Here is a 23,867-nt window from a genome sequence, read left to right on the forward strand (position 1 = left end):
CTATTGGTCTCCTGTCCACTATAAGTAAACTCTAAACATTTAGAGTGCTATCTGTTGGATTGGATTAAAAGGAATAGAATTATTGGTCCTTAACATTTGTAAATCAGATTTACAAACTAGAAATCAACTATTGATAACTGTCTCTCACTTGCCTTTCTAGCGGATAAGTATATGAAATCCGAAAGGGGACATTTATATGTATTCTTGACCCACATTTATTTAATCTATTTTTGAATGATATGAAACAACATCTACTCGTTATGAATGGCAACCCTCCTAGGTTAGGATCTAAGGCAGTTCCTATGCAGTGGGATCTAAGACAGTTCCTATACAGTGGTACAGTGGTACAAACAGTCCTGCTTACGAACACATCGGGTTACAAACTCCACAAACCCAGAGGTAGGTGTCCCGGGTTGCGAACTTTGCCCCGGGATACGAATGCAATCCACTTCCGGGGCCACAGGAGGCCTATGTAGGGAATGTGCGCCTCGGGTTAAGAACACTTCAGGTTAAGAATGGACTTTCCAGAACGAATTAAGCTCGTAACCCAAGGTACCACTGTACATTTATATGCAATGACACTGTCCTCCTCTCCTGCAGGTGGCGTTGTGGTCTAAACCGCTGAGCCTCTTGGGCTTGCCGATCAGAAAGTCAGCAGTTCAAATCCTCACGACGGGGTGAGCGCCCGTTGCTTGTCCCAGCTCCTGCCAACCTAGCAGTTTGAAAGTATGCCAGTGTAAGTAGATAAATCAGTACCACTGCGACAGGAAGGTAAACAGCATTTCCATGTGCTCTGGTTTCCATCACGGTGTTCCGTTGCACCAGAAGCAATTTAGTCATGCTGGCCACATTACCCGGAAAGCTGTCTGTGAACAAACACCAGCTCCCTCGGCCTGAAGAAAGATGAGCGCCGCACCCCACAGATGCCTTTGACTGGACTTAACCATCCAGGGGTCCTTTACTCCCTCTCTTTTTTTTAACCTCTCCTGCACCAGAGTTCTAAAAGTTCTAAAAGCGTACTTTCATTACTGTCAAGGAAATCACCTATCGATTGATTATTGCCAAAGAGTTGGCATCCATCTAAATTGTGTATTGGTAATCAAGAAATCAAACAAGTTAAAAGCTTTAAATACTTAGGGATCACCTTTTACAATCTAAAATGGGTGACCATTTGTGCTCTGCAGACCATTTGTGCTCCGCAGCACAAACTAAACAATTCTATTTTCTTGATGGTAAACAGAATGTGCCTGCAGCGGTTAGGCATACAGAGCAAAAACTGTATTGCAACTCCTTTATGGGATTTCCTTATGGATAACTGACTTTAACAACCAAGTCGAGGGTGTAGAGGCATTCTTCTTCCGACAAATTCTAGGGGCTCCAAAATGTGTCTCCTATCTGGTTATATGTTTAAAGTTTGGCCAGCATCTCCTAGAATCCAGGGGCTGAATTATGACTTTCAAATACTGGCTAAAAATTCATTTCAATACAGACCCGGAATGCTTACTAACTTCTTTATTGAGAGACACACATAATTCTACATCGTTTTCTGATATTACCCTCAAACACAGGCAAATAGGGATTGCAATAGATTCCCTTCTTCTATTGGATGGCTCACAAATCTTCTCTCTCATCAAGCAGAGGCTGCTAGATCATGAAATCCAAAAACTCCACCCCTCCCAGCCTTTTGTATGTTCACCTGCTTACTTAGGATTGCAGCCCAACCATGCAGTAATACTTAATTACTTTTCCAATTTAGAAACTCCATCGCATCACAGAGCTTTTATGCTAGCTTGTCTAAATGCATTCCCCTCATCTGTATTGTTTGGAAGGTTTCAAAAAATAGCTACAGCTACAACTTTATTTTGACAAATTTTTTTGTTGCTTAACATGGTTTCTAAATGATGAACAATAAGGTCACAAAAAGAATGCATTAGAGACAAAATCTGATAAAGTAAACCATAAAATCAGAAGGAAAAAAACTTATTTAAATAATATCTGATGAAATAAGGTGTTACTCACCAAAAAGTCTTCACTTAAAGTAAGCCCAAAATTGCATTCAGAAAGATTTACAGTGGCAAGCCCAACCATGTCTACAAGGAAGTAAATCTTACTGAATTTAAAGGGGCTGGCTTGTACATAAGTGGGTTTAAGACTGCATCTTTACTTATGAGTAAACAAAAAAACAAAACACCTTTGACATTAAATTCAGAGGAAAGACTGCTGGTCTGCCTCATCAGGAGACCTATGTTATTACTAATATTTTAATAGATTATTTTTAATGTATGGTTTTCCCCCATGCAAGACAGAGAGGGACCCTTCTTTCTTGAGTTAACCCATATCCCAGCCTTACCCCAACCTGATGCCATCAAGATGTTTTGGATTGCAATTCTCATCTGTTCCAGCCAGCATATATTGATAATCCAAACCATCTGAAGGCCAGCAGGATGAAGACTGCCATACCCAAAAACAGAAACTTCTTAATAGGCATACTACATTCTAAGAAACTTCATAATAGGCAAGAAACACCTCTTCATTTCAGATTCTGTGATTTAAATATGGTGTACCGTTTGCCACATATCCCAGCTGAGGAATGAGTTGCTCATCGTTACAATTTTCCCGCCCTGGCACCAGTCGCTGGTATTTTGTGGGGTGAGGATTTCCATCCACATCAACTAAGAACGGGGGAGGCATGAGATGCGGCGCCTGTTGAGTTTGTTCATCTAGGACATAGTTATTCGCATCACGGATCAGAGGGCGGTAATCTGTGTGGAAGAACATCTGGTCCGGGATCTACAACGGACACAAACTTAGAAATCAGTACAAATACACAAACATTTCTTAATTCTTCTCATACAACGCATACTCTGTTAACTGTCTTTCTGGCTAGAAATTATCTGTCAAATGGTAATTCTCACCTTGGCCCCATCGGACTATTCAGACTACTTTAGAGGAGCAAACCTGCATGTGAACTATTTCTATGCACCACAAAAGCTTAGAATTAAGTGTCTTTTCTATGTGGTTTTCATTTTTTTTTTTAAAAAAAGCAAGCACAGTTCTCACCCTTAGGACTACAAAGAAAAGCTTTAATGAAACATGAGGGTGGTATCCTTCAGAAACCACAGATATGAGGTCCTAAGTGGTCAACTTCAAGAGAAGGAGTTTAACAAACTTCTTTTTATAACCAATTCACTGCAAACTGTGTAATTTTCCAGTTTTCTTCCAAATTCAACTCAAGGTTCTGGTTTTGACTCAGAACCTTTATGGAGTGCACATCTCGCTAACACACTTTCACATCCTTAAATATTTTTAGGGCAGTCCTGCTCAAAATTTCTGCCATAAATGGGTAGGTTAAACTTTCTAGTGGGCAGAGCAGTTTTTTTAAATAGTGCCCCTAACCTGTGAAATACACTGCCTAGGAGGAACACCCTTGGCCAAAACTTGCTTTCTTAATCATTTTGAGTAATATTATTATTAATAATCTTATTATTTATACCCCACCCATCTAGCTGGGTTTCCTCAGCCACTCTGGGCGACTTCCGGCAAAATTTAAGAAAATAATAAAATGTCACACATTAAAAACTTTCTGATACAAAAAGTTGCTTTTAGATGTCTTCTAAACATTGTGTAGTTCTTTATCTCCATGACATCTAATGGGAGGGTGTTCCACAAGGTGGGTGCCACTGCTGAGATGGCCCTCTACCTGGTACTTCACTTCTCGCTGTGAGGGAACCACCAGAAGACCATTGGCGATGGAACCTCAGTGAACGATGGGGGTGGAGATGCTCCTTCAGGTATACATGGCCAAAGCCGTTTGCGGCTTCAAAGGTCAGTACCAACACTCTGAACTGTGCTTGTAAACATACTAGGAGTCACTAGCTGGTTTTATAATTATATTTTTTCTTTAGAAATTCTTCGTTATTGTGAGTGCCAAGAAGCTGCTGCTTAAGACAAAGCATGAGCATGTGCACATACACTTCTCATTTTCTTAGCCTTTAAAAACATCTGTATCCTTTTCACACCATTATTAGCAGTTTATTATTAGCAGAGCGGGACGCAGGTGGCGCTGTGGGTTAAAGCCTCAGCGCCTAGGGCTTGCCGATCGAAAGGTCGGCGGTTCGAATCCCTGCGGCGGGGTGCGATCCCGCTGCTCGGTCCCAGCGCCTGCCAACCTAGCAGTTCGAAAGCACCTCCGGGTGCAAGTAGATAAATAGGGACCGCTTACCAGCGGGAAGGTAAACGGCGTTTCTGTGTGCGGCTCTGGTTCTGGCCAGAGCAGCGATGTCACGCTGGCCACGTGACCCGGAAGTGTCTCCGGACAGCGCTGGCCCCTGGTCTCTTAAGTGAGATGGGCGCACAACCCCAGAGTCTGTCAAGACTGGCCCGTACGGGCAGGGGTAACTTTACCTTTACCTTATTAGCAGTTTATAAATCAAGGACTCAGTTCCTCCAGACATTACCAGTTAATCAGTCCTCAAACCAGCAGCTATACAATAAACCCCACAGAGTAGGATTAATCTAGAGTAATTAGTTCCAGTCTGAATGTCTCCCACAGAAGAACAGCACACACAATCCATTTGCAAAGCTAGGCACTTTTAATATCCCATTAACTTTAAGAGAGATTTAAGCACATTCTTACATTTTCCTTGCAATTCACAGGACTTTAAAAGTGATTCATTCTGGCTGGATGATGTCAAATACTGCTAAACACAGAAGGACATTAAGAGTCCACCAACTCACCTTTTCATAACTCTTATTGCATCCGAATCCAAACAATAGTAGGTGCCCATGGGAATCTGTACAGGCAAAGTGCTGACCATCAGGGGAAAATTTACAGTCAAACACTGCACCATGGCCTTGGCCCTCAATCTGTAAAACACACACAACACCCATTTGGATCTGCTTAACTTTTCTGGACAAATTTATAAGCTGAATTTTCCTTTCTTTTAGGGGTGTGTACCGACAACAAGATTTGGTTCTGACCCTGATTCAGCACTTCAAAAAAACAACCATTCTCAGCTCAAAGCGTTCCAGACACTGCCCAGTTCTGCCCAGGTTCAAGTTCACTTTGGAGTAAAAAAAAGGGCTTTGTCATCTTCCATTCAATTACATTGCCTGCAGATTTCATTCACAATTTTTGGCAGAAAATTGATGAAATTTGTAAGCAGAGCACCTCTTGCCAAATCTCAAGAGGTTAGCTGCAACAGTTCCTACAAGAATAGCATTCAAAGTTTGAGGGAGGGTAAAAAAGAAATAATGAAGATGATGCTAGCAATTACTATGACAACAACTAAAAAGGCATACTATGGCTTGGCTGGAAATAAATAAGAATCACTTGACACACAATAAGTACATGCAAAAGCACACACAAAGGGACCAGAAGAATGTAAGACTGACAATGGATGAATAAAATCACTTGAGACAAACAGACCACTTAACTCAAAGAAACAGACCAGAACTGAGGGGGAGGGGAGGGGAGGGTCCACTGACTAAAAGGAACAGGTGAGCAAGCACAGTAGTCAGTGTAATCAGGAGCAAATTTGTATCAACGGGAAAGAAAAAGAACTAGGATCTGAAAGTAAAGGGCGGGGGAAGGGAAGGACTGGGCTAAACTTAGGTTAAAAAACACCCCTTTGCTCTGAGTGTGCCACCAGAACTCTTAACATCCCTCCCACAAAGCACTTGGTTTTTGCCAGCACCTGGCAAAACATTTCCCTCTGATTACAAATTAGACCTGTTAATCACAACAGAGTTCTCCCATACCCCCTTCTCACCCTGCATGGTTTTGTTATATTGTAAGCTTAAGGGACGCGGGTGGCACTGTGGTCTAAACCACTCGGCCTCTTGGGCTTGCCGATCAGAAGGTCAGCGGTCTGAATCCCTGGGACGGGGTGAGCTCCCGTTCCTCGGTCCCAGCTCCTGCCAACCTAGCAGTTCAAAAGCACACCAAAAAGTGCAAGTAGACAAATAGGTACTGCTCCAGCGGGAAAGTAAACAGTGTTTCCATGAGCTGCTCTGGTTTCGGTGTTCCGTTGCACCAGAAGCGGCTTAGTCATGCTGGCCACATGACCTGGAAAAACAGTATGTGGACAAACGCCGGCTCGCTTGGCCTGTAAAGCGAGATGAGAGCCGCAACCCCAGTGTCGTTTGCGACTGGACTTAACTGTCAGGGGTCCTTTACCTTTAAGCTTATAGAAACTTTACTTCTATTTTCAGCAAGATGTATTTTCACCAAGGACAGCAAGGGTGGGTTCTCTCTGCTTTGGTATGAGGTGCTTTATAAAGATCCTGCACCAACGCAGATAAATACACATTAATTCTCAGATCTGTGACTCTTAATCATAGGGTCATGAGCTCAAGCCCCATGTTAGGCAAAAGGTTTTCTGTACTGCAGGGGGTTGGACTAGATGACCCTAGGGTCCCTTCCAACTCTACAAGTCTATGATTCTAAGATCTGACCACTCATTCTGCCCATCATACAGTACCATGTTAAAGTAATTGCGCATTTTTGTTCCTTTCTCGAGGTCCCAAATGAAAATATTCCCATCATGGCCTGCAGAAAGCATGATCCTTTGGTCAAATGGGTGAGCTTCCAAAACAAACACTTCATCATCATGGCCCTGCAACAAATGCAAAGAAAGTAATATTTTAAGAAGTAGTTACTGTCCCATATAAGCTTCATGTTACATTCCCCCCTCCCCTGCTCGTCACATACACACAGGTGACCAGTGCCTCAATCTTATGAAGGTGGTCTGCATGTTTCTGTGGTCTACCACCTCAGACTGAAGGCTTCGATGACAGAACATTCTTTCATGACAAAAAGGTGTGTCACCCAGACCATCAGATCCTTGTGAAGTTTAAAGAATCCTACGTGTCCACCACTATGCTGTTGCTGAACTAATCCCTGGTTTGGGTTTTTTTATGATAGTATTGATCTTTTATTAGTTGTTTGCAATTGTGTATTTTATATTGTGCTTTGTAAACTACTTTGAAATTTTTATGAAAACTGGTATATAAATGGAAAAATGAACACCCCTAATAGACACAAAACTAGCACGTCAGAAGGGTTCTAACACAGAAAACTACAATGTCAGGTAGAAGCCCATATTCAGGGACTTTTAAATATTTTGGAATTGAGAGAGAATGGAGGCATATCCACACTGACCTCCTGTTTAAAGACAAGGCAATTGTTTTAAAAAGTGGGTAGCTGGAAATGCAAGCAACTCTGCTCATATTGGAGCAGTTCCAATTTGAAGTGGGGACAGGCTCCACAGTTATTTGCTGCTGGGGACTGAAGGGCACATCAGCCTCCTGAGTGCAAGTGATAGCTCTACACCAGGGATGTCCAACAGGTCAATCGGGATCCATTGATCAATCCCCGGAGCTTCAGGTCGATCACGGTCGATCATGGGCTCCTTTTCCTTTGCTTTTGCCTAAAAGCATCCGCCCCCTCACCCCACTCTCCATTTTCGCTAGAAAGGAAGGCGGAGTTTTCACTGTGAGGCAGATTGTTTTCATAGCGATCTTTTGGTGAGCACCTAATCCCCTTTCCCCTTTACTTTTGCCAGAACCCACCCCCCCACAAAAAAACGGAACTGTCCTCCCTAAAAAAAGTCAACAACTTTGACCTGAACCCCTCCCCCAAAAAGGGGTAGATCACTGCCACTTTTTTTCCTGTGAGTAGATCGCAGTCTCTTAGGAGTTGGACGTTCCTGCTCTACACAACCTAGAAGACAATTGTCCCACTTGCCTGCCCACTGATCCCAGTTAACCATACTCCCACAGGTCAGGATTTTGTTATTGGGAATAGTCACACAGGAACAAATCAGGCTGCTCTATTGTTCAGCTTAACAATGGAGAATCTTACTGAGAATACTTGAACACAAGAGCAGCTTGCTTTTTTGGCCAAGCAAGAATTCACCTATCCCTGCTCTTCCTGGGATCAGACAGAATAATATACATGCCTGTCACAGCATTTTCCAACCCTGTGGGAATTTTTTGAACACAACAGGTATCTGGAAGGATCTGATATTCTAATATATATATATGAAACTTTAATGCTGGGGGGGGGGGCGGGTTTTAGTCCCACTTATATTATGAAAATTCTAATTGTATTATGAAACACAAGTAATCCCCTCCTGAACAATAAGTGGTATCTTTTATTCATTCAATTGTAAACACGCTAACATTTTCTCAGAAGTGCCTCAGAAGGGTTCCTTCATTGAAGTTTTGGTAAAAAATATAAATATATTTATAATTTCATTAGTTAATTGATCAGTTAGAAGGCAGATGGATAGTAAACAACAGGAAAATCTTATTTGATTGATTAACCAACCAACCAGCCAACCATCAATCGGTTAGAATGCAGGAAAAATGATAACAGCTTTCTCCTCCCATTAGGAAAACAATACTAATTTGATCAATTATTTTGTTTTCTGTATATTTGTTTTGATGTGTTTCTGATAAAAGATCACCAGTCCTTGGTCCACACCACTCCTGGACTCATCTGATGCTGTTTGCAAGTTTCTCAGCTGTTCTCCACAAGCATGATCAGAATCTTAATTCTTAAAGATGCCAAAGCTTAGTGCCAGACCCCAGTTCAGTGGCACACAACAGAGAGAGCACTAAATGCAGATCCTCTTAAAAAGCTAATCGACTGAAGGTCTAACTTACAGTTAGGTTGTGAAGAAGCTGCCCAGTAGTAGAGTTCCACACTTTCAAAAGGAAATTGTTGACTGCTGTAATAACAGTAGTATCATAACGATCCCAAGCTACCATAGTCACCTTCAACTTGGACACCTTGTCTTCCCCAGACACTTGGCTATTTCTGAGAAAATGTAGACGTTAAAGAAGAATCTAGTCAAATGAAACTTTTAAGTACCAACTTAGAGCCAAACTAAATGCGACACTGGGAAATCTTTGATCAGATTGTTTTTTGAAGATGTTAAAAGCAGCCACGGGATACATTTGGGCTGTGATCCTAGGAACTTACCCCTCCCCATCCACCTTTTGTGCAGCTGCCCCAGAGGAAGAAACTACAGGTTCCAAAAAGGTTACTAGTCCCGCCCACCTGTCGAAGTGGCCTGCCAGGTGGGAGTGAGGTGCTGATGGTTCGACCCACATGCTACATCCTGTTTCCCACCCCTTTCTTTAAACAAACAAACCCTTCCAGTTATACATCATACTTGGCCTTAATTTCCAGATGTCGGAAACAGATTATCATCACTAAACCATTGTCAGTAAAAAGCTGGCCAGATCAAAACAATACAGTCAAACCACGGCTCCCAAATGCCTCCATTTTGGAACGTTTTGACTCCCGAAGGCCGAAAACCCAGAAGTAAATGCTTCGGTTTTCTAGCATTTTTCAGAAGCCGAAAGTCCGACACGGCTCCTGCTTGAGTGCAGGAAGCTGTTGCAGCCAATCTAAAGCTGCGCCTCAGTTGTCAAACATTTCGGAAGCCAAATGGACTTCCGGAATGGATTACGTTCAATAACCGAGGTTTAACTGTACATACAAACAGTAGTATAAAGGAATTTATTTATTTAAACCTAACATTTTTCAGCCGCCAGAGAATATATGTAGAAAATGCAAGTTCTGTGAGCATTACACATTCAAATTTTGCTGAATCTTTAGAGGAAACAAGAAATGTAGCATAAGTAGCTTATAAAATAACCAAATGCTCTCTGAAAAGATCTGCCTTTTATATTCCTGATAATTATCCTGTTTGGTTTAATGCTCAACACAGACTACAAGGTTCCTTTCTGCGGAAACTCTGTCAGATTCTAATGCAAAAAAGAGCTCCTAGTGCAACTCACTGTGTCTCAACCAGGTACAGTTAGTTCAGAAAGTAGGCCAGCGCTCCCCTCTAGAGAAATGCATGTGCCCAGTAAGATGTACTGTAGCTTTACAAATTTTTAACAGCAAGCCCCATGCGCCACACGTAACATGATGATGGGAAGCAACCAGACGGGTGCAGCTTAACGCTACTATGAATACCATGACAAAACTTTCCATAGGTAACAAGATGGTTTGGTTTCCCCAGAAACCCTGAGTTACACAAAAGCCACAAGAGGAAAATGGCTAGAAGGGAGAGATGCTGAAACAGGTGAAGAAAACGAACATTTCTGGATTTCAACCACAGAAATAAATATTACTGTGTTTTGAACATTTGAATTCCTTTGTCTATTGAGGTTAAATTATAAACATTTTTCTGCCTTTTACCCAGTCATCTTAGTCGCCATCTCCAACACTATACTCTTCCATTCTTGCTGCTGATATTGCCAGATTCTGGCTGTTCCATCTCTGCTTCCACTGACAAATCTTAGTCTGTATTTTCGAGTAAAAGGGAAAAGGAAAAAAGTTACATGTGTAGGGCACTGAAGCCCCTCTGCTTTGCTTTCCAACCTGCTTTTCCCCTACCCAGTTCAGAATTTGGTCTACCGGCACCCTGAACTCCTGCATAATAATATTTCCACTTTATTTTTTTTAAGGGCTATCTTGTGATTGACCCTGCACTGGTACCCACAAACACACCTAACACAAAATGCAGCACAAGGGGGCAAGGTTTGCATGTGCCTCTGATTCAGGGTAGCTTCACATGCACGTTCTAAATTACAGCAACATCTAGAAACAGCTTTCATGGCTGAACAAGCCAACCCTAGAACTCTCCTAACTCTTCAAAATGCAATGCTTTATACCATGTGGTCAGTTCACAAGCTCACCAACCGGATATTAAACATTTAGTAAGCATCGGAACAAAATTCAACTGAACTGGCTTCTAGTTGCTTATCAGATGTTTTTATATAGTGGCTAATTAACAGGTAATATTTTCATTAATTTCCTTTAATTAAAGTCACTTAGTGAATATAAGTGGGATATAAAGGTTTAAAAAAGTATAATACTGAACAGCTATCCACCACACTTCACAATGCAATTCAGAACACTTTGTCCCAGCTGAGATGTCACAGCCTAACCACAGTTTGCCATTTTTCAGCTTTGCCTCTTCAACCCATTACATGCCCCAGTTAACTATTTCCTGGTTGCAGCAAACCATAGTACACTGTTCAATCCAAGCCAAAATTGGAAGCGCAATTTAGACTGCCATTTTCAGTTCTGCTTTGAATCAGAAGTCCAAACAGATAGAAAGTTGCCATTGATCAGTTTAAGATAAATCCCTTATTTTAATTTAGAAAATGTATATACTGCTTGACTGTAGTAAAGCAGTTTACAAGACGTTTGTAAATGACTGTTTATATTTCACAAGTAGCGTAAGAAATTAAAAAAATATTATGGAAAATCAAATACAGCAATAACATCATGGGATAAGAACAAAAGAAATGCTTACCTGCCTCCACTGTTGCAGAACTGAACAGCAACTACTTTGTCCTTAAAAAAATAGAAAATAATTGTTTTCATCAATACTTTTCTCTACAGTCAGCTTATGTACAACCCTGCTATCCTCCATCCACACGTTTCTAGAGTATCCAAAACATCTTAGCAGCAAGTGTCAACAAAACATGCATCAGCCCTTTATCTGAAGTCACAGGCCAGTGTTAACTGAACAAGAAGAAGGCCAGCCCTATGCCCATCGGTTCCTGAAGATCATAATGTATCTTGTGTACCTATTGCTCCCTGAGGTCACTGGCATACCACTTTCAGCCACCATGTTTCATTTGGATACCATGCATGCACAAATTAATACCAGTAAGTATTGGCACTCTATGGAGGGGCACCTTCCTATTTGCTATCCCAAAACACTGGTGCTTTGATCACCCACCACTCCACATAACCATGACATTGGCTCAGAGCACCATGTACTTTGGTCATGGCATCCCATGGCCTTGCTGCTTCTGTCAAAAACCAAACAGACACATATCACTTTCCTTTACAGCAAAATATATTTGACAGAAAAAGAAACTACACGCTGCAATATTTTTGCCAAAACTAATTCCACCATTATAAGTGCACTGTATTAATCTTAACGCCATTTCTGCTTATTGCAGAAGGTCCTGGTCAATTAGCATGAAAGTTTTGTTACCCAACCATAGATTAGTCTCAAAACAGCAGTCTTTGCATGCACAAAACTTCATGGAAAGCACCATGCTCCCTAGGCTGCAAAGGCTCCCTTGTTTGTTTCAAAAGAGAAGCAATTTTTCTTGAATGTGCCGTGAAGCAGCCTCTTCCACAGAAGATAACAAAGATTTTTCCAGACAAGAACGTTTATCAGGGTAAGCCTGTGTTAAAATGCACAACCTAAACTTCTGAGCAGGGTTTTTTTTTAAAAAAAAAAAATGCAAGTGTGATTTCCTGCTTCATTCTTACCGTATGAGATTCTAACACAGCAGTTTTCTCTGGAGTCTCAGAACCCAAGTAATATATTCTTATCACATGGTCAGTGCTCCCTGTTACAACAAACATACCACCTAAAAAGCAGGAGTTGGGCAGGAGATAAAGACAAGAAGAAAAAAATCAAGAAACCTTACATTTTTCATTCAGCAAATCATGATTGTTGTTCAAATGGTATTGCCAGATTTGAAAAGTAACATTTCAAGAGAGCAAAATGTGAACCATGTGATGCATTTTTCCTTCAGGAGCTGTGAATTCTGAAAGTGTTTTATTATTCAAAGAACACTGACATCTATATTTGGCAAACTAAACAGATAAAATGTACACAATTATCCAAAACATTACCATAGAATTACTGCACCATGGAATGTCAGACTAGACCCTGCACCGCCCCCTCAATTTGGCACAATACAAGATCATGCTAAAGGTCCACTAAAATGGCATTAAGAACCTCAAGTGCTTTGCTGAAGTACTTTTTATAAAGAACCTAAACAGCAAGGAATGTGTAACAGTAATTCACTTTATTTCAGGTTTCAAGAGAAATACTCAAGGGTGGAAATCCTAGTAAGACAAACTGCCTACAAAGTAAAGCTGCTAGCAAAATCAACCTGTACTAGAACTCAATAGATTTAATGACATAGTGTTGTGAAAAGTTAATGCTTGTGCCTGAAGCTGAAAGTTCCATCAATTATATTTTCCAAGAGCAACCAATGTCCTAGATCCCAATCATTTCCTAGATATTTTTGTCAATTAATACTGGCTCTGGTTAGAATCTTCCTGAAGTCTGAATTTTCCTGAAAAAATTAGTTGTGTTTTCTGAACTAGTTAGCGGTTTCAAAAACAAGCACCAACAATTTTTTTTGCAGAAAACCATTTCCTACGTGGTTTCTGTTCCTGAAATATATATACATACCAGAGCTGAAAGATGAACAAGATATTTGAACGCCAGGCCTTGACCTCTCAGCAAATTTGATTGGACGATCCCTGAAATGTAAATATGAAGCACTTTAATTACTTCATGGTGCAAAGGTTATTATATAAACCTGTTAAGAAAACAATTTATATTTGTACAATATGAGCTGCTAGAACTGCAGCAGTCCATAGAATACGATCCCAGTTACTAACATGCAGAGAAAGTAACATCCTCGCAACGTTAACACGTTTGCAAAATAAAAATTGGTAAGGTGTTTGTCTGCAGCCTGTCAAAACTAAACCAAACCTGCATAAAGTTCGTGAATACAGATATACAGAATCAGTTAAGTTATAGTTTTCCTAGAAAGAGTTGATCTTCTGCTTTTTCCCAAAGGCTATGAATCTACTGGAGCCACTCGACAAAAATAAAAGCCCCTTTTTAAAAAGCTATTTTAAAAAATCCCAATTCAACTAAATACAAAAATTGGTGTGCTAGAAGTTTGAATGGAGGGGAACCTCAGAAATGCAGGCTAAATGTCTGCCAGCCCTCTCTATCGAGCTATTCTTAATGTTCTTTTACATATGGAGAGGGTAGAAACATCTGACCTGTGGCTGGGATGTAGCCTACTGCATAAAAAGTTACATGTGTACTTCCACCCACTTTGCCTCTGGTCACACCCATTTCTTCCTCTGGTGCTGCCCGTCGCCGGCATGTGGGGCCCCCAGAAGATTGTTCAGGAGAGAATTCAGCTTTCAGGCTGGAAAAGGTTCCTCACCACTGGCTTAGGGAAAGACCAGTGAGCAAATTATGCCAACAGTACCCATCAGATTACAGTCTACCTCTGCACCCCCACCTGAAATTACAAATGTCTCAGCTGTGGGACAAAATCTCCTGGCTGAGTGAGAAGACTGAGGTTGCAATCCTTTACCCAATTTCCTGGGAGTACTTTTTAGTAGAAATGTATAGAATTGCACTGTTAGGAATACTCTTCAAGAGGGCAATTTCCTATTCACTGTGCTTGTAGGGAGATTCAGAGGCTCTACCAAAGGACTGAAGATTTCAATGAGGATACACAATGGTAAGAATCTACAAAGTTTTGTTAAAACATTTGACTTAGCAAAAAATTAATTCATCTCTTTTCACAGCCATATCAAACTGCAGCCTAGAATTCCATTCTTTTACATAAAATTCTAAAAAGGGGGCGGTTCTGGGAGCTTAATCTGAAGAGACAGCATGGACAGAGCCATGCCAAAGTTCGGGGGGGGTGGGGTGATGCAATCCCTGATGGCATTAGATAGTCCTGCTTTGCAGCAGTGTAAAAATTTAGGCAAATCAATCAATAGAATAAATCTCTAGGTTGGGAAATATCTCTGCCTCAGCTTCCACTCAGTTTAGCATTGGAATGGAAACTTTTTCCAGCCCAAGGATCACATTGCCTCAGGGACAACCTTCTAGGGACAGCATGCCAGCATTGAGCAGGTCCAAAGACAGAAGTGGGCAGTGCAACAGGCGTGACTCTTAGCATGGTATAGCAGTCTGTATTCCCATCATGCAAAAGTCACAAGTTTTACATACACGCACCTCCACTGAGGCAATCAAAAAGCATCATCACAGCTCAATTTCATATTTGTCAAGCAAAAGCACTCAAGGAGGCCACAGAGCATGGCTGGTGACCCCAAGAGAGTCTTAAGGACCAGACAAAAAGGCCAAGAGAGCTGCAACTGTCCCCTGGGTCTAAGGTTGCACATCCCTCATTTAGACCATGTTGAACAAAATAGAACGGTTCAGCTCAATGAAAAGGAGCTTCTAGGAAATACAGGATTGCCATAGTTCTGAATTCTCCATCCAAACCATCAAGACTCAAAAGTAATGTGCCATTGAGGCCTTTTTTGTGGCCTTTCACAACATTTGATGCCACGCCCCCCACTGCAGTGGGCTTGGGGAAGGAGGTGTGAGGGTTCTGACAGGATCCTAGAATCCTCCTGCCTCCTTCCCAAAGCCTAGTTAGCACTCTTCCAGCTTTGAGAAGGAGGTGGGAGGGCTCTAGGAACCCACCCGAACCTTGCACCTTGCTTAGCCAGCTGTGGAAAAGCAACGCAAGGGCTGGAGGGGTGACAGATTTTTGGGCTCACTTCCCCCCAGTGGAACAATAGTGTGCTGCCCGTGTTGAATTACTCTTGCAGCCCCCTTGATAGAAAACTTGGACAGCCCTGGTTTAAACCCTACAATGCTCTACAGTGACCCAAGGTACATATGGTGAAGTTTGTAGCACAGCAGAAGCTAAGTCATATTGTGGCACACCACCAAGCTGACCTAAGAAAACACTGATGTGTCCAAAAGCAGAAAACTGAGCTAAAATAATAAATCTAATGAAATATACGTACTTAAATTTCATTGTATCTGAATGCCATTGCCAGAAGCAGATAGTTCCATCAGCACCTGTAGAAGTGAGGTATCGAGTTGTTCCTTTTCTTGATGGAGAAAACTAAAGATTTTAGAAAAAGATATTGTAAATTGGTTTTAGGATTTTCCCTCATTCTTCCAGCTTAAAAAAACAAAAACAAAACTATTTTACTGGGCATATGAAACACACTCACTGAATAAATATTGTTCTGGACTGCTTTTGACCATGAGAAAGTAAGCAAAAAATAATAAGGCCAATCAATAAAATAGGCCCATCACAAAATTGTTTGACGGATGGAAATTTCAAATTTGAGGTGGATTTAACATGCATTTGGCCAAGCAAATGTAGTCTTGTAACTCAGTGCTAAACAAAAGCAAAGAAAAAAACAACAGTGTTCATCTACTTTACCTGTATAGAGGTTATTGAAGCTGTGTGGCCAAGCAGCACTGCAACTGGTGCACAGGTTCGAAGACACCAGACTCTGACTACTTTGTCACAGCTGCCTGCAGCAAGGAGGGTGTTTTCATAATTAACACCCATGTCAGAAATTTCAGCCGAATGTCCTCGGAGTGTTGAGAGCAAACGTCCGTCATCTGTAGCCCAAATTTTCACCAAGCAATCATCCGAACCCTAATGTTTCACACACAAAAAACAATATCCAAAGTATAACATGCAGAAGTGCCACTGTTTTCACTATGACCCTAGAGATGTATGTATCCCTTCTTTTTGCTAACTGCCTGAGTGCCATTAGGTTTGGTAGTAGTAGTAGTTTATCCTTGGCCTTCCTCCAAGGAGTGCAAAAAAGCGTAAACAATTTCCTGCACCCACCCACCCTTTATCCTCACAACAGTCCTGTGATCACAATAGTGAATGTGTTTTGGTCTTGGGTCAATCCCCATTGCTTGATCATTTCTTAGCACTGCTGCCACTGGAAAATGACCTTAATCCAACAATTAAGCATAATTATATTGTATTGCTTATGGCTCATATGGTCATTGCTCAACAATGGAAATCATGTATAATGCTATTTAGAGATAGCATTCAATAATGTCTGGGATATAGCCCTGTCTTAATGTCGTACACAACACAGACAAGTGATGAGTGTTGCATTGAAGAAAGACTGGTTCAAGAGAGTGGATGGGCTATACTGAAGCATAATAATCACATAAAATGTAATGATTCTTTTAAGGTAATTAATTCATTTTCTGTTATCTATTCTGAGTCATAAATAAATAAATATTAAATACCTTCATTGGCATTTAAAATCACTGGGATAATTAAAAGGACAAGGGTGAAGCTGTCGAAGGTCATAAGGTCACACTGAGTGTCTGAGTCTATACTAGAATCATAGAATCATAGAATCATAGAGTTGGAAGAGACCACAAGGGCCATCGAGTCCAACCCCCTGCCAAGCAGGAAACAAAAGACTGGCCTCGCGCTGTGAGCATTCTACAATCTGCAACTGTAATTATTCTACAATCTGCAACTGGGTTCTGTTATGTTTACTCAAAGCTGCTGTTTTGTTTTCTTGAAGTCAATAAAAAATATTTTTAAAAACCAGCCTGTGATGTTGTGATCACCCTGTGATGTTGGACTGAGAGAATGAAATTGACCCAAGGTCCACTAGTGATTAGGGATTAGAACTCAGATCTCTCTGATGACTTAGTCCAATACTCTAACCACTACAACAGAATGCTTTCATGCCCTGTTTGAGAGTGCCCCAGAGTCATGTTTTGACTGTTGTGAGAAGCAAAACAAATAGCTAGATGGATCTCGAGTCTGGTCCATCCTAACTTGGAGGGCTTCATGCTGTCCTGCAAAGAAAATGCTACAGTTGTATGAAGGACTAGCAGCTTCTGTAACATTCCCGTAAATTGTTTTTGAGCTATAAAAGAAAAGTAGCAAACACAAAACCAAGGACATTACATAACATTCCTCTTGGAAAAAGTGGGGTTTCTAGATGATTGACTATAAGCAAAATATAAAACCTTTTCATTTTCTTTTTAAAGGACACATGCATTCTTTCTTTTCCTTTTTTTTTTAGTAAAGATCACATAGTCTTCAACTGGTTGGTTGGGAGCCACTGCCACAGAGGTATGGAACCTCCGAACATGAGTTTAATTGGGGCGTCAGGTCTCATCATTGGTCCTAAAGACCATTTCAGCCAAATACCCAATATCATATAGATATGACAGCAGGTGTGGGCAAGTAACTGCAGGACTTGGATGAAAGGGCGCCTGTAAAGCCCCCTGCACAGGGCTGTTGGTGCTTGGGAAGCACAGTACAGGCATTTTTGCAGAAGTTTTATTTCAAACCACATAGGCAAAAATGGGCCACCAAGTGATTTACGGCTTTACAACTGGGCTGTCCCATCCAACTGCCAAGCTTGACCCACAAGTGTGTGTGGAGATAAAGATCCAGCCCCCTGGGTCAGCTCCAATTCCCCATGTCCAGATCTAAGGTAGATCACAACAGAAGCATTACCTACCACTATACAGATATATGCTAAAATATATGAGGGGTAAATAAGAAATGAAGCCTCAGATGTGCTTGATTTAAAGGTGGTTCCTAGGTCCGAAAACGGTATTTTGAGAGAGCAAAACAAACAAACGAAGTCAAGCAATGTTTTGAAATATTGCAGTTTTCTTCAACTCACTGTGAAAATTCGCCGCCCAGTGCGATCAAAGGCTACACAATACACAGAGGACAGATGCCCAAGAATTCTCTTGTGCATCTTGATGTGCTGGTAGAAGGACGAGGGGAACAAATGGCTGAAATGCCCATATCCAGTTGTTTGCCTGGCACAGATTATATTTACTAAAAGCGAGGGAGAAGGGAAAAACACAGTTATCCCAATGACTTAAACTGCTGTAAATCTACTTATCCACCAATAAAACAGAGGTTCACATGGCAACCATTAGAGCAGTATCAAGTGTAACAACAGGTCTGGCCTACTTATGGCTAATATTAGTTGAAAACATGTAAGGCCATCTCGGAAGACGTCATGGTGGGTGCAAGGCGACTACAGAAGCGCCACCCTCCCACTGAAAAGCCCCTACACAGTATAAGGGCTGTTACAATGTGTTGGCATCAGTAGTACAGGCTGGCAGTGCCAGATTTATGGTCTGCAGGGCCCTGTGTATGGTCCTCTATATTCTTGCGCTCAAAGGTGATTTCACCAAAACATGCTGGGTATTTCACTACAGTGGTACCTCGGGTTAAGAACTTAATTCGTTCTGGAGGTCTGTTCTTAACCTGAAACTGTTCTTAACCTGAAGCACCACTTTAGCTAATGGGGCCTCCTGCTGCTGCTGCGCCGCCACATGATTTGTGTTCTCATCCTGAAGCAACGTTCTTAACCCGAGGTAATATTTCTGGGTTAGCGGAGTGTGTAACCTGAAGCATATGTAACCTGAAGCGTATGTAACCCGAGGTACCACTGTATTTTATTAAACGTATTTAATGCCATTTTGAACATTGCCTCTTTTTCTGCTCTTGCTTATTTTGTTAAGCCTCCTGTTACTGTCATTTAAAGCTGTTCCTTTCAAAGTTTCTGGTTTTTTAAATAAGCACTTTTATTTTTGAGCCAAGCTTCACATTCTGTCACTGTTATACACATACATATTGAAAGTTGGGTTTTGAGATTTTTTTCTGTTTATAAACAAAATTTAAAATTATTCATTTTTACTAACGTTTCGGATTTTATTTTTATTTTTGCTCAGTAGAATCCTTAAGTGTTATCTACTCCCACCATAATATCTTTAAAAGAGGTCATCTAGATCAGTGTTTCCCAACCTTGGGCCTCCAGCTGTTTTTGAACTACAATTCCCATCATCCCTGACCACTGGTCTTGCTAGCTAGGGATGATGGGAGTTGTAGTCCAAAAACAGCTGGAGGCCCAAGGTTGGGAAACACTGATCTAGATGACGAGTCAGTGGATGCTGTTTGCTCACAATCAGGATTTCATTTACTGCCATAATTCAGCATCTACAAATTAAACAAATTCCCCCAGACAAACATGTCTACGGGATGAATAGTCCTGCCTTTACAGCAAGAGACTAGATAGATGTATTTTTGTCCTTTCCATTTTTTTATAATACAACTTTTTCTTACAGGAAAAGTAAGTGCATATTTTAATGCATTCTACATGTACCATGGCAGGAATTGCTGGTGATACTAATAATGTTCTGGCTGGAAAAAAATCACCTGCCCCATTATATTAATGCTCTTTCTATGATGCCATAAATCTAAGTTAAATTTTGGGCTAAAGAAAAATTTCCAATATAAGAAGCAGCTCCATAAATAATAAACATGCACTTAAACACTGTAACTTATTCCTTACCCACATTTGGTGGTTTTGAATAGTTTGAAGGTACTTCAGGGGGCCTTCCTCTGTGGAGAGCTGCAAATGCTGATACTTTCCAAGCTGTGTGCCTACAATCTGTGTGAATAAGATTCAAAGCTGGTAAAAAACTTGAGCTGAATGCTTGAGTTCTACAACCAATACTGCTTTGTTTTGCCAGAACTATGAAAGCCGTGACTTCTCTGAGCTCGTTCTCATTCCTCCCTTCTCTGCAAAGCTATTTCTGGGAAATGCTTGTACTTATTCAGAAAAAAGCTTTCATGAGACGCAATGTTGCCTGTTTCAACATTTCATTTCAACTAATTACTTACTTTCTGCCTATTTGCCCATTTATTTTCAATGTTAACCAGAAGTGCAATTTATGTAAAAAACACAGAATGTTATTTTCACTGCTTGCTTTATGTATGGTAAGTTTTTTTTATATAAAGTTAAGCCACTTTCAGGGCCTCTGTAAAATGGTACTAGAGGTTTTAAAATATGACAAAGGAAAAATGCCACATATCTTACCTTTGGCTGCCCTTAGTAATGACTGCCGTCCCACTCCCAGCAAAGTCTGCACCCCAAGCACACTCTGTGGGATCTCCTTATCCAATAAAGGTCCAATGCGTTCACAGATTTTGAGAAGATAGTTTGGAGGGATGTGAGCATTGGCTGCCACCTAAATAATTTTTTTAAAAGATAATTAATGTAAGAGCTTTTCTTCTATTTCCCCAACATAGCAGCATTTTTCAGTTTATTGAGTGCCAAGCTCCTGTTTTGTATTTATCTGATTACAAAGTGGAGGGAAATGTCCTCTATCCCACGCCTAGCACAGAGAGTACCTCAAAATACAATGCAGTAAAAGATGAAAGGAAGCAGCACATCTGCATCAGCAGTGGTGCAGGTACAGCCTTTATATTCACTGCAATTGGGGAGGCACTTTTTTCCAAAGTGCTTAACTTCCCAAGACTGTTAGGAATTATTGTTGTTGTTGTTTAGTCATTTAGTCGTGTCAAACTCTTTGTGACCCCATGGACAAGAGCACGCCAGGCACTCCTGTCTTCACTGTTAGGAATTTTTTAATTTTTTCATTAAAAAAATAAGCTAGAAAGCTTAAAAGCAAAAACAAACAAACCCAAAACTGTGCCCAGTTCCTAAACTGCTGTGAATAGCAGTCTCCTTTGAACTAGTGCTCTCAACCACACCATTCTCAGGTGAAGAAGCTGCAGACACAGAGGACATCATGGAACAGAAGGAGGGTTTGCTCTCAGAATCGGTCTCAAATATCCCTATCTCCTTGGGAGTTCCAGTATCAGAGAAGCCTGTGATGCCAGTGCCTCTCTACTTACATTCCTCAGACTTCAAGGAATCTAATTTGGAGGCCACCTAGAACTTTGGCCTCCCTCATGCCTTTTAAGAGTTGAGCCTCTGTTCATGGAGCAAGGAATGCTGCTCAGAGGAAGCTGCAATCCTCTTTAAGGCTGACTGGGTTTTTTGCTTGTTGGAGCAACATTCAAGCCTGCCCTGTCCAACCGCCACTCAGAACTGCCCAACTTGCTTGTTGCCTTTTGAATTTTGATCCCTGCTTTGCCTATTCTTACTTAAATTGACTGACCCTCTGCTTGTGTGTCCACCAACCTTTCCTTGACCTGACTTTGCTTCCTAGTTTTAGAACCAGTGCTGGCAGTATGTGACCTGTTGTTCCTAGACTCTGTGCCAAGCACGAAGGCCACACTTGGGCAAGAACCCAATTCCACAGCTGGTACCGCTGCCTAGGACACAACACAGTAATTGAGCTAATATAGTAAGCCTGCAACTTATGCACATTAAACTTGTGTACATTCAGGTTTACACACATGGCAAAAAAGATTAAAAATTAGAAAGGAGGCAGAAAGGGGCAGGGTGCTAGGGAAAATGGCATTGGCAATCCCAGCCCCCACTGAACCCAACTATACACGATTCTGGCTTTAGGCACAATCTGCGGAATACAACCACATAAGTTGAATTACTATACAAGATTCTATGAATGTGCAGCAACTCCCAATAAAGCTTCAACCCTCCTCCCCCAACAAGTCTCTGACTATGTCTTGATTCAGGCATTGCACCAAACTGCAACTTGTGCTTCCAAATGAATAGGCAAATAGGAATTTGGCAGCTGCTTATCTGCTTTCATAGAAATCTGCCTCACACCAGATCAGACCATTTGTCCATCTAACCCTGCGGCCTGGTGCACACTTAAAAAGCCATGATTATCAAGGTCAAAACCGTGTCAGAACATACTGGCTGGTTGCTCCTGCTTCACTCCTCCCCTGGTGATCATAAAGCCATGGTTTGTTCTTGGCTTGCTGATCATAGTTTCTTGGGGAGAAAGAAACCACAATCCTGGTTCAGCTGTAACTACAAGTCAAGGCTTCATGGCTTGTTCCTTCTGTCTGTGTCAGTGAAGAAGCCAAGTGGGAGTACACTGGCAGCAGGCATGAGCAGTAATGCTCAATCCTGCAAAGCCATTGGCCATGGCTTATCATTATGTGTGAACTAAGCTTCTGAATAGCAGTGACTATTTCTTCTTGGGCAGAAATCCTTTCCCAGCTCTGCTACATGAGCTTCTTTTTAACCAGAGATGACAGAGACTGAACCCAGAAGCTCGTTAAATTCAAAGTACATGTCACCAAACTTTCACTTTTAATCTGCTCAGAAGTCCCATTTCTATGGTATGATCAACTCAGAAGATGTAACAATGTTCATAACTATGGTATCAGGTCAAACAATAATTAAACCAAAACACAATTTGATATTACATAAATTTATATCAAGGAACCAGCTAGTTGAGAATATCTGAACCATATTTAAAAGATTACAAGTGTTCCCCCTCTTCCACTGCACACACCAAACTAAACTGCATTTAAATGTCACTGTTAATACTAACCAGGGCTTGAGACAGGTTTTGAAGAAGTGGTATCTGCATATAATTTCAACTGTTTAAAAACTTTTTTTTTTACCATACCTAACATCAGTAAGTAGCATTTCTGTTCAAGCTGTAAAGTAAATGAAGTGTGGAAAGACAGTATATATAGTGTCTGCCAATAATTATAAACTTTATAGCCCTCAATTCCCCTGTGAGGATACCCTGAGTAGACACAACATGGAGGAAGTCAATCTCTACTACTGAACAGATTTTTTTAATGACGGTGAACTAAACATTGAGTTACACATATAATTCTTCTCTGTGTAGACAAAATAGAAAAGGGAGTTAATTCTTACTTATAGCTATTTCACATAAAAATGGTTGCTTTTGCCTCTATGTGATCCTTCCTCAGGTAGGGAATTATGTGGGAAAATGTACTTTGCTGAAATATTCATGATTTTGGAAACTCCAAGAAATGCAACAATAAGGGTAATCACACAAGCACAATGAAACAGGCTTGTTGTAAGAGTCATAGAGCAAATATGCAACCAACATACTACTAATTATAATGTAATAATAATGTCCGCTTCATGGATCACTGCCTTGCCGTGGCGAAGGGGCTTGAATAACTCAGAGAAGCTATGAGCTATGCCGTGCAGGGCCACCCAAGATGGACAGATCATAGTGGAGAGTTTCGACCAAATGTGATCCACCTGGAGCAGGAACCGGCAAGCCACTCCAGTATCCCTGCCAAGAAAACTCCATGAACAAAGACAACAGACATATAGTGCCTGGCGTGCTCTGGTCCATGGGGTCACGAAGAGTCGGACACGACTAAATGACCAAACAACAACAATAATAATGCAATAATAATAATGTATTTCTTATACCCTGCCCATCTGACTCTGTTGCCCCAGTCACCAGGAAAAACAACAACGGCAAGAACACCAAACATTAAAA

General features: G+C 41.1%; 1 protein-coding gene across 1 annotated transcript in view; it reads right to left on the reverse strand.

Moving 5' to 3' along the window:
- BRWD3 (bromodomain and WD repeat domain containing 3) overlaps window positions 1–23,867 on the reverse strand; it is an 80,607-nt gene that overhangs the window by 44,593 nt on the left and 12,147 nt on the right. Inside the window, exons 5-17 of the mRNA XM_079961591.1 lie at window positions 20,531–20,681; window positions 20,003–20,101; window positions 18,317–18,477; window positions 16,069–16,290; window positions 15,641–15,741; window positions 13,257–13,327; window positions 12,320–12,420; window positions 11,343–11,383; window positions 10,220–10,324; window positions 8,671–8,824; window positions 6,483–6,617; window positions 4,738–4,866; window positions 2,565–2,790 (exon numbers count right to left, since the gene is read on the reverse strand). Of these exons, the coding sequence (XP_079817717.1) occupies window positions 2,565–2,790; window positions 4,738–4,866; window positions 6,483–6,617; window positions 8,671–8,824; window positions 10,220–10,324; window positions 11,343–11,383; window positions 12,320–12,420; window positions 13,257–13,327; window positions 15,641–15,741; window positions 16,069–16,290; window positions 18,317–18,477; window positions 20,003–20,101; window positions 20,531–20,681 (1,696 nt within the window). The remainder of the gene's footprint in view (window positions 1–2,564; window positions 2,791–4,737; window positions 4,867–6,482; window positions 6,618–8,670; window positions 8,825–10,219; window positions 10,325–11,342; window positions 11,384–12,319; window positions 12,421–13,256; window positions 13,328–15,640; window positions 15,742–16,068; window positions 16,291–18,316; window positions 18,478–20,002; window positions 20,102–20,530; window positions 20,682–23,867) is intronic.

This window comes from Podarcis cretensis, assembly GCF_951804945.1.
Source record: "Podarcis cretensis genome assembly, chromosome: Z".
NCBI classification, from domain to species: Eukaryota; Metazoa; Chordata; class Lepidosauria; order Squamata; family Lacertidae; genus Podarcis; species Podarcis cretensis.